Source organism: Brassica napus, chromosome C6, assembly GCF_020379485.1.
Source record: "Brassica napus cultivar Da-Ae chromosome C6, Da-Ae, whole genome shotgun sequence".
Lineage (NCBI taxonomy): Eukaryota > Viridiplantae > Streptophyta > Magnoliopsida > Brassicales > Brassicaceae > Brassica > Brassica napus.
The window spans coordinates 29990640-30006523 of record NC_063449.1 but is presented as its reverse complement, the minus strand read 5'-3'; the positions used below and the strand labels follow the sequence as shown (position 1 = coordinate 30006523).

The following is a 15884-nucleotide window of genomic DNA, read 5'->3' as shown; positions in this document are numbered from 1 at the left end:
GGAAGTTCTGTCTCATACCAGGTGTTGTTCTTCTCTATGGCCCCCATTTCATCATCCACCGATTTCCTCCATTCATTATCTCTCATAGCTTTTGCATATGTTCTTGGTATCAATTCCAGGTCCAATTAACTCATAAAGACTTGATGTTCTTCTGGATAGTGAGCTAGGGAGCATATCCACTTTCTGGATGTGCCACAGCTTGAGCATTGTAGTAAACAAAATCATTTTTAACCCAATCTGAGGCTGGTCTGCTGATCCTTGTACTTCTCCTTAGGACTTGTGTCTGCTCAGGTTCATTAATGCTGCTTGGTTCTCCTTCTTGAGCTTCAGTGTCTGGTTGTCCCATCTCATCTTGATCATGAGACAATACTGGGTTTTCTTCAGGTTGAGCTTGCGCCGGTTGATCTTCATTCCCCCCTTCATGGTCAGGATGAGAGTCTTCAGTGTTATGAACCTTGGTCTCTTTATAAGGAGTAGTGTCCCGGCCTTTCTCTGGTTCCTTTTCTAGGTTAATGCCGAGTCTTTCCATAAGAATCTTCAGGTTGTTAGCTCTGTCCGAGGCAGAATGAGATAGATCTTTGAGTTCTTCCCAACTCTTCTCATCATAATAGGCCTTGGATTCCATGAACTTAACATCTCTGGATACTAGGACTCTCTTTGTCTCTGGTACATAGCATTTGTACCCCTTTTGGTGAGTAGAGTATCCAATGAACATTGCCTTTGTGCTCTTTGCCTCCAGTTTGTTTCTTAGTTCTCCTGGAATCAAAACAAAGCACACACACCCAAACACACGCAAATGATCAATTGATGGTCTAGATTTGTTTAGTACCTCATATGGGGTGGCATCAAAGAGGACTCTTGTAGGTGTGCGGTTGATTAGGTAGGTGGCTGTGACTACTGCATCCCCCCCCAAAACCGCTTGGGTACATTTGTATGGAACATCATACTCCTTGCCACTTCCATCAAGTGTCTATTCTTTCTTTCAGCCACACCATTTTGTTGGGGTGTGTAAGGACAGCTGGTTTGTTGAATGATTCCATGTGAGGCTAGATGTTGTTTGAAGGATGTGCTAGTATATTCACCACCATTATCTGATCTAAGAATTTTAATCTTAACATTGAAATGGTTAGTAATATAGTTCTGGAAATTTTTAAATGCTTCTAGCACCCTATCCTTAGATTGCAACAAAGTGGTCCATGTGTATTTAGATTTTTCATCAATGAATGTCACAAAATATTTATGTTGTTCTCTAGATACACATGGAGCAGTCCACACATCAGAGTGAATCAAATCAAAGCAGTTTTCATATTGGGTTTTTGATTTAGGAAACACAGTTCTGCAATGTTTTCCTAATATACACGCTTCACACTCATTTTTAAAAGAAATACTAGGCAACAGGATGTTCAAGGCACGAGAATGGGGATGTCCTAGTCTAGCATGCCAGATTTCATCTTTAGGGAATTCGGAAACAGAATGAAACACACACGATAATTGAGATACAGGTCTTGTGTCCTCAAGTAAGTACAAGTCTCCCTTGGTAACACCTTTGCCAAGCAACTTACTAGAATCAATATCCTGAAAGTATACACTGTTAGGCGTGAAAGTAACTTGACAATTGAGATCATTAGTTACTTTCTTAACAGACAGTAGGTTTGAGGCAAATGTAAGCATATAGAAAGCTTTAGATTCTTTATCAAACAATCTAAGTTCACCTACACCTTTTATTGGAATTTTATCTCCATTTGCTATCATCACATTTCCTAAAGCCGGTTCTATGTTCTTAATCAGTTCTAAATCACTTATCATGTGATGAGAAGCACCAGAGTCTATAACTAAGGGCTTAGCCGATTTAAAATTATTCATAGAACCATTTGCATTGTGAGAAGCATTAAGGGAGATACCAAGAGTTTTAGATATACCAGATTCCTTGAGAGCCTTGATGAGAGCGGTTAAGTCAGATTTCTTGATGGTCTCATCTAGATTGGCTCTTGGCGTGGCATAGCCGGATGTGGAGGCAGTAGCACTTCCCACACCTAGGTTGCTTATACCCATGGTGATTGGTGTTGTTGGCTCGACACCATCAGTTGAGAAGTTGGCTCTTGCATCTTGGTATTGAGGGCGGTTGTCCCTGAATTTGTTGGGCTTGAGGTGCGGATGTAGTATCCAGCATTTGTCCTTCATGTGGCCCTTCTTCTTGCAGTGATCGCAGGTCAGGTTTTTCTTCTCATCTAGCTTGTAAGCTGCCTTGTTTGACACGGCTCGTTCAGCTTGATGTGCCATGTTTAAGTCTCCCTTGCCTCCAAATAAGCCCACAGAGCTTTCTTCCTTCTGAATTTGAGCGCATACTTCATCCAGGTCAGGTAACTTGATAGCTCTCAGGATGTGCTTGATTAAGCTCCCATAAGATGGATTAAGCGTGAGCAGTAGTCCAAACACTCTGTCCTCTTCACGCCTGGTTAAGAGAGTGGCAGGGTCGGTAGTATGTGGTCTGAGTAGTTCCATCTCTGCCCAAAGGGACCAGAACTTGCCAAAGTGAGGCTGGAACTCCATATCTCCTTGGTTGAGGGTATTGATAGCTCCTTTTACTTCAAAGACCATTGTAAGGTTGGAGGTATTTCCATACACTTTGTAGAGTGTATCCCACAGCTGCTTGGTAGTTTCACAGTAGGAGTAAGACTCAATGATGGCGGGTTCTAGGGAGCTAAGGAGCACCGTGAGAACCATGAGATCTTCCTGAGCCCATTTGTCTTCATCAGCAGCTACCACAATCTCCTGTCTATCTTCTCCTTGGGTGGTTTGTTTTGGAGCCGCTTCTGCTGAGACATGACTCCACAAACCCTTTCCTCCAAGGGCAATCTTCACCATCCTGGCCCACAAGAGGTAGTTAATCCCCTTCAGGGTCACATGTATGCTGATGCGGTTGTTGTTATTGTTGTTGTTGTTCTCCATCTTGAGGATTTACTTGGTCAGAGGTAAAGTTTTTTTTTCTGGGTAAATGCCGCAAGAATACGAAGAACAACAAGAACTAAAAACAGAGTTTTGATTTTGCGGAATTTAGAAAGGTTTCAAGAGTGTTGCTGCTCTGATACCATGATAATTTGTGGAATTATGAGAGCTTCTAAGTGTTTTAACCGTGATGAAGCACTAGAACAAAGTAAGAAAGGAGTGAAGTAACCGTAAGTATTTGAGAGAGAAGAAAAATTTGCGAAATTAAGAGAATGAGAGGATTTGCGAGATTGAGAGAATGAAAGAAATGTTTATATTGAATTGTATGTTTAATTGTGTAACATACATGATGTATTTAAAGAAAACAAAAGCAATAAGCACTCAGTGGTGGAAGAATAAACAACTAGCAGTGGACTGGCCGCTCCTCCCCATTTGGTAAGTGATATGGCCGTTCCTCCCACTTCCTCCACTACTTCTTTATTTAATCTTGCCGACATTTTCCTTTGTTTAATTCTTCATGTCAACAATGTAGAAGGAAAGCAGAACGAAGAACTAAACATGAACCTGCTAGTGGAGATCAAATCAGCCACTGATGAATCTAAAACAGAGAATGTCTTTCCTCTACCACTTTCCAACTTCTTCCAAGTAAAAGGCTTGTCCAGAGGTAAACACCTTGTGCAGCTTAAATCCAACCGTCCTTTAGGCTCCCATAAAGTAGTGTCAGAGATCATCGAAGTGGATTTCGAGACAAATGCCCAGATCCATGTCGGTCCACTTCGATACAGCATCGTGGCAGATCATCAGAGTCAGGTAAGCTATATAATATACACCGTCTTCCACATTTTCAATTTTCACATTCCAATAGTTTGAGGTTTATTTTGGTTCCCTTTCTCACTGTATTGGGTTTCAAGAAGTGACGCCTGCAGCTATATTGCCACTGGTTACTGGCATTGCGGCAATTGCTCTGTTCATCAGCATCCCCAGGTAATAATATAATTTGTTTGTAACTTTCTAACTTTGAAAGGTTTTAACAATGGATAGTAAAGTAATTATACATATATTGACATGCTATTATTAATAAAAAAGGTTGAAAGAGATTTACCAAGCCACGGTTGGGATGTCGTCTCCCGGGTTCACTGCATCTATCAAGAGAGAACCTCGAAAAGCTGTCGCTAGAAAGAAGACTTTCTGAAGCATTTACCAACTACACTGGTGTAGTACGCAAATGTGGGAGACTAAGTGAACGTTTGTACTTATCAAGTGAGCTACAGTGTTCAGATCTGGACGCTGGTAGTCTACAACAAGATGAAGCTAATGAGAAGACATAGGAGAGCATTTTGCTTTTCATGTTTTGGAGATTGGTCGATTAGATGCAAAATTATTGGATGCTTGATCTAAGGGTTGCTTACTTTCGAAGGACTATCTATATAGAGAATAGAGACCAAGTTTCGTTAAATAGTGGTTTTTTTGTAGTCGCCCATTATGATTTCTCCTCTCTGATTTATAAGAATTGAACTCCATAAGGATTATCAACTAGTAACTATAGTCTATCCTGAAGTGTAAACAGCCGCACAGTTTATAAGAACGCGACGATTGAAATCGACGTCGTTCTCTTAAGGGCAGAGCCGGACCTGGCATTTCAGGGGCCCTATTCAAATAAAATTAACAATAGAGATATTGTGAAAAATATTAAATTTTGTTTTCACCTAATTTTTTTATAAAAATTATCTACCATTCTTACGAACAAAAAGTTCTTTCTAAAAAGAGAAGAAGCTGAAAAAACATACTAGTTTCGTATCGCAAGTTGAAAAAGTGACGCAGTTTACTTCTTTAACTAGAGTAAACCCGCCCTACGGGCGGGCGAGTAAATAAACTAATAGTTCAAATTTATATTAGAATGGAGAAATTGTTATGTTCATCAAGTAATACACGTGTAATTATTTGTTGGTTAGTTATTGTGTTTCGCCTGTATTTGGAGTTCTTATTTGCAGTAAATAGTGAGGTTGATTGGAAGATGTTGTAGAAACTGTGGATAACACCTTTTATTTTTATGGTCATCTTTTAAAGTAATCATGTTTTTGTTTAAGAATTGAATATACAGCCAACACTTTATAAAGGAAATATATTAGCCATATTCTTTTATAAAACGTTGCGTTCGGCGATTGCGTCAAAATAAATATACTATGATGGAAGCAAATTGAACATGTTTTGAAGAAAAACACAGGTCGCTAACAAATTCCGAAGACACAAAATGCCGAGACCGCCAATGCTGCTATTTACAGCGTCAGATTTATCCATTTTTGTTGGCTGCAGCAGCTAGAAAAGAAGCAGTATTTTTCCATCAGCCATGAATTTTCCATGTGAGTAGTTGTAGTTTCTGGACGCTAACTTTATTCGGTGCTTTGGAAAAAAAAATTATACATCAAAAAAGTTTAAAAATACAACTAAAAATCTAAAGCCTAAATCTTAGAGCAAAAAAGATAAAACCACGGCATCAACCAATCAAACCCTGTATTTATTCATCTCATTATGCATGCATTAATTTTCTGACTATTCTGTATGTTTATTAAACATTAACCTTTATATAAAATATTATAATACATATATATTTTGACTATACAAATTAGAAAATAAATTATAAAACTAAATCAAAACTTTTAGAATTTTTCAAATAAAAATATAGTTTTTATGATAAGCAGTAAGTAGTATAAATAAGTAGTCAACTATAGTTAATTATGGTTCAATTATTGGGTTCAAAAGACAGTAAAACATGAAGCCTCTGATTACTTATTTTACAGGTTATTCTATGCTAAATCTATTTGTTTTCTATCTTATTTTATTATGTAAGAAAACCAAAAGAAGAAAGTTACAGAGAGAGTTGCATTCAAGACATAGTCTGATGGGGAAGTGCTCGACGACGGCTTTAATCAGAGTTGAGAGTATGGGAAGAAGGTGGAGAAGAACAGTCCAAATCCCAGGTAGGCAACAACATTTTCTTAATTTTGAATAACCTTTTAAAGTTCAACCTTGAAATTGAAATGCACCATACCACTGTCTAATTGTAATGATTAACTCGTTTTAAATAATTATATAGTTTGTGTGTGCCACATTTAAGTCAGTTTGTTAGTAGAACAAAGAATGGTATGATCAGTATTGTTCAAGTGAACTTGAAAATGCCTATAAACAATGCGTAGTCGTGAAAAAAAACTCAAGTTTCACTAAGGTTAGCATGTAAACTTTTTAAAGGTAAAATGATTAGATCACATACAGCGCGCTTCTTTACAGAGAAGAACAAAAACCAAACATGTACGTAGTTTAGGCATAGCAGTATGATTTGCCAGCTCTTCCAGTCTTTAGTTTAAGCTGTCAAATACAATAAATTGCAGTGTGGTGTGCTAAATAAATTGCAGTGTGGTGTGCTAAAAGAGGAAGGATAATCCAACGAAGGAAGAGGTTCGAAAAGTGAAGTTTGTAAAGACGGCCTCCGATAATATTGAGAAGACGACGACGGAGAATGTTGAATCGACGGGAACGGCAAAGACGACGGAGTTGTTGACTCGAGGGAGAAGACGACGGATGTCTCGACGGAGGTGACGACGGATGTCTCGACGGAGAAGACGACGGATGTCTCGGCGGAGAAGACGAGTGAGGACGCGAGGGAGAGTACGGCAGAGATAACGGAGCCGAGTGATGTGGCTTTAGAAACTGCTCCAGCGACAGTGAACAAAGGTCCTGCTGGCCCATCTCCTCCAGCTCCTCCAGCAACTCCGGCGATTGGGACTGAATCTGAAGAAGAAGAGAATGAGGAAACCCCTTCTTCTGGAGATGAAGAGAATCAGAAAGCCGGTTCTGGAGAGGAAGAGAATGATCATGACGACCGTTCCGATGGTTCTAGCCAGGAGAATGAAGATGCTGAAGAAGAACAGGAAGAAGCAGATGAGAAGGAAGAGACTGAAGGTTCTGGAGAAAGAAATGGTGACGGAGAAGGAAATGAAGACGGAGAAGGAAAGGATAATGAGAATGAAGGTTCTGAAGAAGAAAATGACCGAGAAGAGTTAGCAAATGGAGATGACAATGAGAATCCACCTGAACCCGGGAATCCACCTGAACCAGAGGTAACAAATGTAACAAATTTTCAATTGAGTGTGTTAATGCTAGTAATACTAGGGGAAGTATAGGAATAGCATGTTAGTTTTGGTAGAAGTAAACTGAAATTGTGTAAACAGATATAACTTGGATATAACTTAGATATAAGTTGGATATAACTAACTTGGATATAACTTTAGTATGACTTGGATATAACTTTGGTATAACGTGGTGAATACTTTGGTTTAACTTGCAGGGTTTGAATGGAAATGTGGCAACCGAGGCAATCAAACCAACCAGCATGTTCTTCAAGCCAACCGAGTACAGAAAAAAAATAAAGCTAGGGACAAGGTGTATGATAGCTAGCGCGATTAAGACGCTAAAAAATTTGAAACCCAAGCTGTCTAACGCGGAGATGAGCTGGTTCACGGAGCATCCTCAATTCAGACACATTTTCCACATGAAGATAGAGACTAACCACAGGGTTCAGGGAATGTGGATGTTGTTGTTGCGTACTGCTGGTAGCGAGAAGCTGAGAGAAGTGTGGTTCATTGTCAATGGGGTTCCAATCCGTTACGAGCTGAGGGAACATGGTTTGATATCTGGGCTATTCTGCCAGAACAATCCTCTCGGCTACAAAGAGCTTGGTGGGACGAGGTTCGTTGATCGTCATTTCAAGGAAGGAGAACCGAGAAGGTTAGAGGATGTTAAGAAGAAGTTGGTGAACATGGGACCCCACAAAGACAGACTGAAGATGGCGGTTCTATTCTTCTTAGCTTCGGTTGTTTGTGCGCAAACGAAGGTTGGACACAAGGCTAATGATGTATTGGAGGTGTTCCAGAGAGCAGTGGATGATCTTGATTACTGCAAGTCCTTTCCGTGGGGGAGATTTTCCTATGATTACATGGTGAAGGAGATCTCTCACACAATGAAGCATTTTGGAGGGGTGGTGAAAGAGAAAACATTATGGCCGCTACCAGGTTTCTGTGTTCCATTAGAGGTATGCAAAATCCCATTAAACCAGTCTGACAACATTGTTGTTTACTAATGCAAAAATGTTGTGTGTAACAGCTTCTTGCATTCGAGGCAATTCCGAAGCTAGGAATAGCGTTCAGAGAGCCTGTGGTTGGAGCTGGTCGCGACTATCCGAGGATGTGCAAGTCCTACTTTAAACGAAATGGAATGACAGGGGTGTCACTTTCTGTGATAAACAAGGAACTGGGTAACACAACTGTAAGTCTTCCTGTGAACTGTGGTAGAACTAGGGTAGGAATAAAGTGAAACTGTGGTAGAAGTAAGGTAGTACTAGAAAGGGAACTAGGGTAGGAATAAAGTGAAACTGTGGTAGAAGTAAGGTAGTAACTTATTTTCTTTTTAGACATTAGAAATTGCTAAGTTTTAAATTTATTTATGTGTGTGATAGGTTATTGACAGCATCATCCCCACCAAAACTCCACGAGAAGAAAGCCTTTTGGATGAGATTATGGAAGATGAAGACAATGTTGATCAATCTGATATAGCTGTGGACAGTTGGGAGAAGTGTCTGGATGCACGGCAGAAGGTTTTTTTTAAAGACATGTTCGACGAAGATGTAGCTGGGTGTGAAAAACAGCCAGAACCGATTGAAGATGCAACAGGGGATGGAGTACAGGTAGGTGAGCAGTCGATTCAGCTGGGAGATGTTATGAATATGCTGAAAAAAACAATGAAACTGATGAGGAAAATTGACAAGAAAATTGACCAGCTGGATGGGAGATTGGCCCCGCTTGAAGAGTTTGTCAAGGAAGCACAAGGCAAAGTAGTAGAGGTTGAAGAAGCAGAATCACTAGGGAAAGACAAAAGAAAGAAAACCCAGAAGTCTGTGGGGAAAGGCAAAAAACAGAAAACCAAGTGAAGTCAAGTGGAGTTGAGTGAAACAAAGTCTCTGGATGTTTTATGTTAATCGTTTTTTTTTTGTTAAAGACAAACGAAGTCTTAATGTTTATCTTTTTGTGATGTGGATTTACAACTTTAACTATGTTATGACTAAGTTGTTATGTCATATTAGTGTTGTAATGTTGTTATTAGATTTGTCTCGTTTTAGGTGAATGATAATTCTATGACATATTACCATTTGAAATGAAATCCACTAAGCCAACACTCAAGACAAACAAAGTTCTTAACATAACCACAAAATAAGTCTAACATTAGATAAGATTCAAAGACTTAACAGAACAAACCTAGTAGTACTTATACAAGTCTTAACAGAACAAAAAAAAGACTTGTAACCGAAACTGGAAATAGATAGGGAATACAAAGCAAAGTTCTTATTTTTAGCACATCCATAGTAAGAACTTGAGATTTGAGAATCTCATGGACGAGAGGTAGAGGTAATAATCCTCTTAAGCTTAGCAATCTCTTCAGCCATATCATTCACCTCCATCCTTAGGCGCCTCACTTCATCCTCAACACCAAAAGCCCATGGCTGACGAAAGTGCATCCCATCGTCCTACACAGTTTCACGCATAGTATAACTCAGTTTTACCCAGAGTATAACTAGGTTTCACTCAGTAGGATTAACACAGTTTTACCCAGAGTATAACTAGGTTTGACTAAGTTTAATTAAATTTGTTTTACCCAGAGTATAACTAAGTTTAACATAGTTCTACAAAGAAGGAAATTACCTCATAATTCTTGCAGGTGAAGTACCTACACCCAGGCAAGGTATCGAAATCGTGGCGATACTTAGGATTTGGAGAAACATCTGTCTTGATTTCACCACCACATGGGCAACGGGTAGGAATTCCATACTGGGCATCGCAAATGTAGCCTAACATGTCGTAGTGTTTCTTGTGTTTCTTCATGTCCTTCATCTCTTGGTACGGGTGAGTCATCGTCAGTAGAGGGAATTTTGAAATAGATAAGATGAGGGAGGGAGGTGGGTAGATATCAACGAGATGAGAAGAGAGTAAAGAGAGAGAGGAGAGGATTTGTCTCAGAGGAGAGAGAGAGAGAGAGAGAGAGAGAGTCTACTTTTTGACCGAAATAATTGAAATAATTGACTAAAGTGAGACGAGTACACGAGACGAGACGGAGAGCAGAGAGGGAGTCTACTTTTTGACCGAAATAATTGAAATTTTTGGAATATTATCGATTAGGCGCGAAATTTTTTTTAGTTTCCCCCCCCCCCCAAAATATTTGCTCATAGTTATACTGAAGTTTCAGGTGTTACCAAATTTCTTCATAGTTCTATTTTTTGTGATTTCAACATTTTTTAGTTTTACGTATAATTTAAATTGGTGAAGGTTTTACTTGTTATTTTCCCTCATTACCATTCAATTTTAATTGATAAGTGCAAGAATATTTTCGAAAGCACGAGAATTGTAGAATAGTCCTTTGTAAGCTGCTCTTATTAAGAAAATGAACTTGGAAAGACTATACAATGCATAATAGAAAATGTGATGACGATGAATTAGTTTTGTTTATTTCACTAATATAATTTCAGGAGGAGTTTCTGTTGATGAATTAGGGGAGTAGTCAAGTGAATGTGTTTGTGCATTAACAATTTTATGTTGGATTAGAGGGGATGATGTTATTTACGATCATAGTAACACCTTGTTTTACTAGTTTTCCGTGGTTTTCCACAGTTGTCAAGTAAATATCTGTTATTTACGATCATAGTAACACCTTGTTTTACTAGTTTTCCGTGGTTTTCCAAACTTAGAATAAAACTTTCTCACACCATTAAACATAGAGATTCTGAAAGTCACATAAGTTCGACACAGTGCACAGACTTAGAAAATACATAGGTTCCAATACAGGGAAACATAAGTAAGTAAACTTTGAATAAAACTTTCTCACACCATTAAACATAGAGATTTTGAAAGTCTCTAACAATTTCCTCTTCTTGTTGGATCCTCTCCAAATTAATTGTGAGTTCTGCAATGGTTTGGTTTAACTGCTCGATCACCCTACTCTTCTCTTGGATCTCATCCCGGGCTTCAATCAAAGCCATTTTTTGCCATTCTGTACCAGCCTCTACATCAAACCATTTGAAGTAGTTGCATCCATTTTTCCCCTGCCAGAAATTCCATTGTAAATAATTGCTTTATTTTTCAATCTTGGATCACAATTTCTATCATCAGCTGGGATACCTTATAATGCGGACAGCCATAAAATCGTCGCCCCGGGTTCTTGTCTGTCCAAGCTTGTCTTATTTCGGCATCTAAGCGACAGAAACACAATTTTCTTGCAGAATTTTTCCTTCTCCTTGACGAACCCGAACCATCTCCTTGCATCTTCGATATTTTGTCCTCGGAAAGTAAGCAGAAGAGTCTCGAGAGAGAGAAGTGAGAGAGAAGTGAGAGAAGAGAGAGAGAAGATGGAGAATTTATATCATTTATTGGATATATAAAGGACCAAATTCGGGTATATTCAGGAACAATTATACTTAGTTATACCAACGTTCTCACTAGTTGTCCAAACCCGATTAAAATTAACAACAACAACATTCCAAGTTCAACATACCAAAAGCAACATAGCAAAAGCAACATAGCAAAAGCAACATTCCAAGATTTAGTTTGTTTCACTTGGAGGATTAGAACGCATTCCAAACAACAGCCAATTAAAACCAAAATTTGTCCTCGCTCGCCTTACGTTTAGTGTCCTTTTACGCCGTTCTCCAACTGATGGATTCCTATTAACCTTTTTCCTTCCCTTCCTTGTCAGCTTTTTCGGAGGTATGATCTGGAGCTCTTTGATGTGATCTGGTACAATCCATTCAGACTTGTCCGGCACAGAATAAATGGTCCTGTAATAAGCCATTGCCCAAAGTTCTGTCCAGTAATACTTTGAGCACAACTGATGATACTCTATGTTGACCTCACGTCGACGACCATTAGCAGCAGGAACCTCAAGGAAATATAAGTAAGCAGCAAGTCCGTGAAGACAAGGATACTTTTCATAATCAAATACCTTGCAGCTACATGACTTCGCTATCAAATTCACCAAATAAACCTTCCCATTGTCAGTGTCGGTAACCTCGTACTCAAGATCATAACTATTCAGCTCACGCACTGGCGTTTTCTCAGCTCTGGCCCATAAGTTGTGCAAATGGATCTCAACCAGAGGAACCAGTTTGGTATCAAGTGATCCAGACACGGCGTCCTTCCGATGTTCATTAAACCAGTCAGATATTTTTTTGATGATTGTATCCAACAATGGTATCAAGGCATACCTCCTTGTGTCCCTAAACGCGCTATTCATCGACTCCACACTGTTGCTAGTGTCCAAGTTGTATCTACAACCTGGGAAGTAGACCCTAGCCCATGTTGCTCTGTTAGTGTTCTCCTCCAAATACTTGCAGGCTGAAGGATATCTCACCTTAAAAGATGCATAAGCAGCCTCGAACTCAGGCACTGTGTAATACCTAGCCAACTCCATAAATCTCCATGGCACTACGGCTTTGATGGTGTTACAAGCATGGTTTCTCACATTCTGAGCTAGATGCCATATACAATGGCCATGGTGAGATTGTGGATACACATTAGCTACAGCAGTGATGAGGCTCTGATTTCTATCGCTCATAAAAACTATTTCAGAAGAGTCTGGTATAACAGTTTTGAGCATCTCGAAAAACCAAGTCCAACTAGCATTATTCTCACCGTCAAGTACCGCAAACGCGAGGGGATAATGGTGGCGATTAGGATCTTGAGCTTTAGCAAATACTAGTACCCCACCATATCCGTTCTTCAAAAATTTAGCATCCACAAGAATCACTTTCCTCATGGCCTTAAACCCTTCAATGCAAGCTCCTAAAGCTATGAAAAGGTACTTGAACTTACCTGCCTCATCCAACTTCACCTCTGTTGTTGTTCCGGAATTAACCTGCTCTAACATGTACAAGTAGCTAGGCAACATCTTGTAGCTGTCTTCTGAATTACCACGCAACTCACGCATAGCTAGATTTTTCCCTCTCAAGGCGGTGGAGTAAGATACCGATACACCCAGTCTTAACTTAATTAAGTCTATGATATCTCTCGGGACAGGAGTCATCAGTTTTCCAGGATATTCCTCATTCAAAAAAGTTGCAACTAATTCTGCAGATCCTTTCCTCTTGCTGTTGCAGCTATTACTTTGATTAGTCCGAGAGCATGTATGCACACCCCAGTACCTCCTAATAGAAAAAATTTCCGTCTCTCGAATCCTCGTAGCTCGCAATCCCCATTTACAGTTTGCTTCACAACATTTTACCACCAACCATTTTCGATCAGATTTTTTAATAACATAACGAAAGCTGCAACCAAATGCAGCTCTATCCACCACCTCTTGAAGTGATCTCTTGTTTGGAAATTCCTGCAGAAGGTACAGACCCATAGCATCTCCCCATTCCTCTATAACTTGACTACATTTTAATAAAGGTAGCTGCTCAACATACATATTACCACTTCCATCCATATTAGCTGTGGTGTCCTTCTCAGCAGCGGTTTCTCTCTCAGCTGCAGTTTCCGTCTCAGCTGCAGTTTCCGTCTCAGCCGCCGTTTCCATCTCAGCTGCGGTTTCTGTCTCAGCGTCTGTATCCATAAAATCATCATGTCTTCTTTCGTCATCATTCTCTACCTCTATCTGCTTCTTCTGTTGATCTGCCTCCCCGTTTTCTACGTACAGAATCAGGGCTTTAGGTCCGACTTCATCATCATTTCCCTGCAACGCTTGGTAATTCATACCAACAGAACTTTTGCACACTCTTGACACCACCTCTAACTGATCCGATACACTCGTCTCCTCCACTAACAAAAGACTTCTACGGTTGTCTTTATCAATTGTTATTAGGTAAACAAACAAATCCTCATCATCACAAATAGTTAGCTCTGCCTCACATCCAACCACCATCGGCATGTACCTTAGCACCAGTTTTACATTTCTTTCATTCAACGACAGCTTTTTATACAACCTTTCTTCAAGCATTGCCAAAGTTATATCATCCACTGTTGTCTTCATGGTTACACTATAGACTCGATCTTTGAATTTGAAATGTATGCTCACGTGCTTTGTCATTGTATCCTGCAAAAACAACAAATTTAAGTGACGGTTATACTAGTGTTATCTAATTATCTACAGTTATACGTATTATACTTCAATTATCAGTTCTACTAGTTTTACCAAGTTATGCTTCAACTACATATCAAATTGAGGTTTCGGGTACTATAAGCTCAAGAACCTCAACTCAACTCAACTCAACTCAATTCCATAGAGGCAACTCAAATCAATCAACCAACCATATGCTTTAATTAATTCACATTTCCAGTTACACACCCTAAAAACAATTTTTATCCAATGCAGCTTGGGGAAGAGAACAACTAACCTGCATTCGCCGGAGAATCCAACGATCGAGCTTTCTGGGGAGCTGCAAGATTTCTCGGGAGCTGCGAATTGAATTGAATTGAATTGGACGACCTGGAATCGATCGAGCTTTTTGGGGAGGACTCACGACGAATGGGGGAATGGATAACCAAACCGCCCAATGGCTCAATCTATAAACCCGCCATAACCCAAACCAAAATTTGTGCCAGACCAGAACCCTCTCAACCCGAATCACCCGATTCCCTCAATTTTTGATTTTTCTTTTTTTTTTATTTCTCCCACGGAAGGGTGATTACGACATTTCGCGACTCATTAATGAATGAGGGGCATAGGCGGTTGATATAACCCATAGGAGATTTTGCAAGTTACGTTTAGGGGCACCAGAGGAGATGACTCCACACCATTCAAGAAACCTCAAAAACGCGACTAATCGGAAAGGGCTTACTCGTATGATTCCATTTCATGGAGTTGACAACAAAACTGAGTGTGGGAGTAAAACTGTAGATGCGGGAACCACCGGAATCTGCAGACACATCGAATAACTTTACCGTATCTTGAGACCCGCCGCAAGAAGGCACCACGATGGCTCCACAAAGTTTGACATCAATAACATCATCAATGGATTCCCTGATTCGAGTGGTAATGATCTCTCTGGAGGAATCTCAAAGAGCATAAATCTCTCATCTCTGCAAAGTCTTGATCATTCTTTCAATGGACTCTACGGCTCGCTTCAGTCTCACCACTGCCACAACCATACTCAAATCAAGGTTGTGAAGCTCACAGTGAACTTCTTTGCCGGAGTTTTCCATTCTGGAGATGGTGTGGGTTGAAGAAGTTAAGAAGGTTGTTACTGCCGATGAATCTCAGACGAAACGACACTAACCGAGATTGACGTAGAGATTACTCACCAAGAGGCGTCTCACACAACGGAGAGCTGGGGCGTTGACCCTTAAAAATGTTATGGGCCTATTTTAATATACTTAAGCCCAAACATTATTTATCTGATGCCCATATATTCGGCCTCTCCGGGACACACGAGCAACGAAGGAGCGTACAGACAACACGACGCACGCGAGAAGGGGGAGGGAGCGTGGGCTACACCGATCTACTCTGGAGCTGACAGGTGTCAAAAAACGCTCATTCCTCCTTGCTGACGTGGAGGACTGTGCGCATCACACAAGTCAACTTTATATATAAAGATTTATTATAATATTGTATTTACTATCTTCTAATGTTACAAAAAGTTACATTCCTTTAAACCAAGTACTTATAACCTACTTAATATTATTTTATTCTTAACACCACAATAGAAACTTACTTTTCAAACTTGCTTTGCATATGAGTTTACATTTCTCAGCTTTTTTTGTGTGTGCAAAATTTACATTTATCAGCTTACATATACGTTACATATGACCAAAAAAATTACAAATGGGGGCCCAATAGAGTGGGGGCCCATTCCAATGTTTCACACCACTCTTGTACAAGCCCGGCTCTGCTTAAGGGTATGTGTG

The 15884-nt window shown here is 39.8% G+C and overlaps 2 protein-coding genes across 2 annotated transcripts; one reads left to right on the top strand and one right to left on the bottom strand.

Annotated features, from left to right (window-relative positions):
- The first annotated feature begins 6475 nt into the window (after positions 1–6475).
- On the top strand, positions 6476–8239 carry LOC106445055 (uncharacterized protein At3g43530-like). Its single transcript, XM_048760306.1, has 2 exons — positions 6476–7061; positions 7289–8239. Exon 2 carries the CDS (start codon positions 7334–7336, stop codon positions 8078–8080), a length of 747 nt encoding a protein of 248 aa, XP_048616263.1. The 5' UTR covers positions 6476–7061; positions 7289–7333; the 3' UTR covers positions 8081–8239.
- Positions 8240–10876: 2637 nt separating this feature from the next.
- LOC106447780 (protein FAR-RED ELONGATED HYPOCOTYL 3-like) lies at positions 10877–14010 on the bottom strand. Its single transcript, XM_013889746.2, has 2 exons — positions 11668–14010; positions 10877–11089 (listed from the first exon to the last, which is right to left on the bottom strand). The coding sequence occupies exons 1-2, from the start codon at positions 14008–14010 to the stop codon at positions 10877–10879; spliced, it is 2556 nt and encodes an 851-aa protein (XP_013745200.2).
- Between the last annotated feature and the right edge of the window lie 1874 nt (positions 14011–15884).

Bases quoted from the DNA above. Each gene is read 5' to 3' on its own strand.
- LOC106445055 (XM_048760306.1), top strand. From the start codon at position 7,334: ATGTTCTTCAAGCCAACCGAGTACAGAAAAAAAATAAAGCTAGGGACA.
- LOC106447780 (XM_013889746.2), bottom strand. From the start codon at position 14,010: ATGAAGACAACAGTGGATGATATAACTTTGGCAATGCTTGAAGAAAGG. The intron at 11,090-11,667 runs GTAAGGCGAGCG...AATTTCTGGCAG, and splicing joins GGCGTAAAAGGACACTAAAC to GGGAAAAATGGATGCAACTA.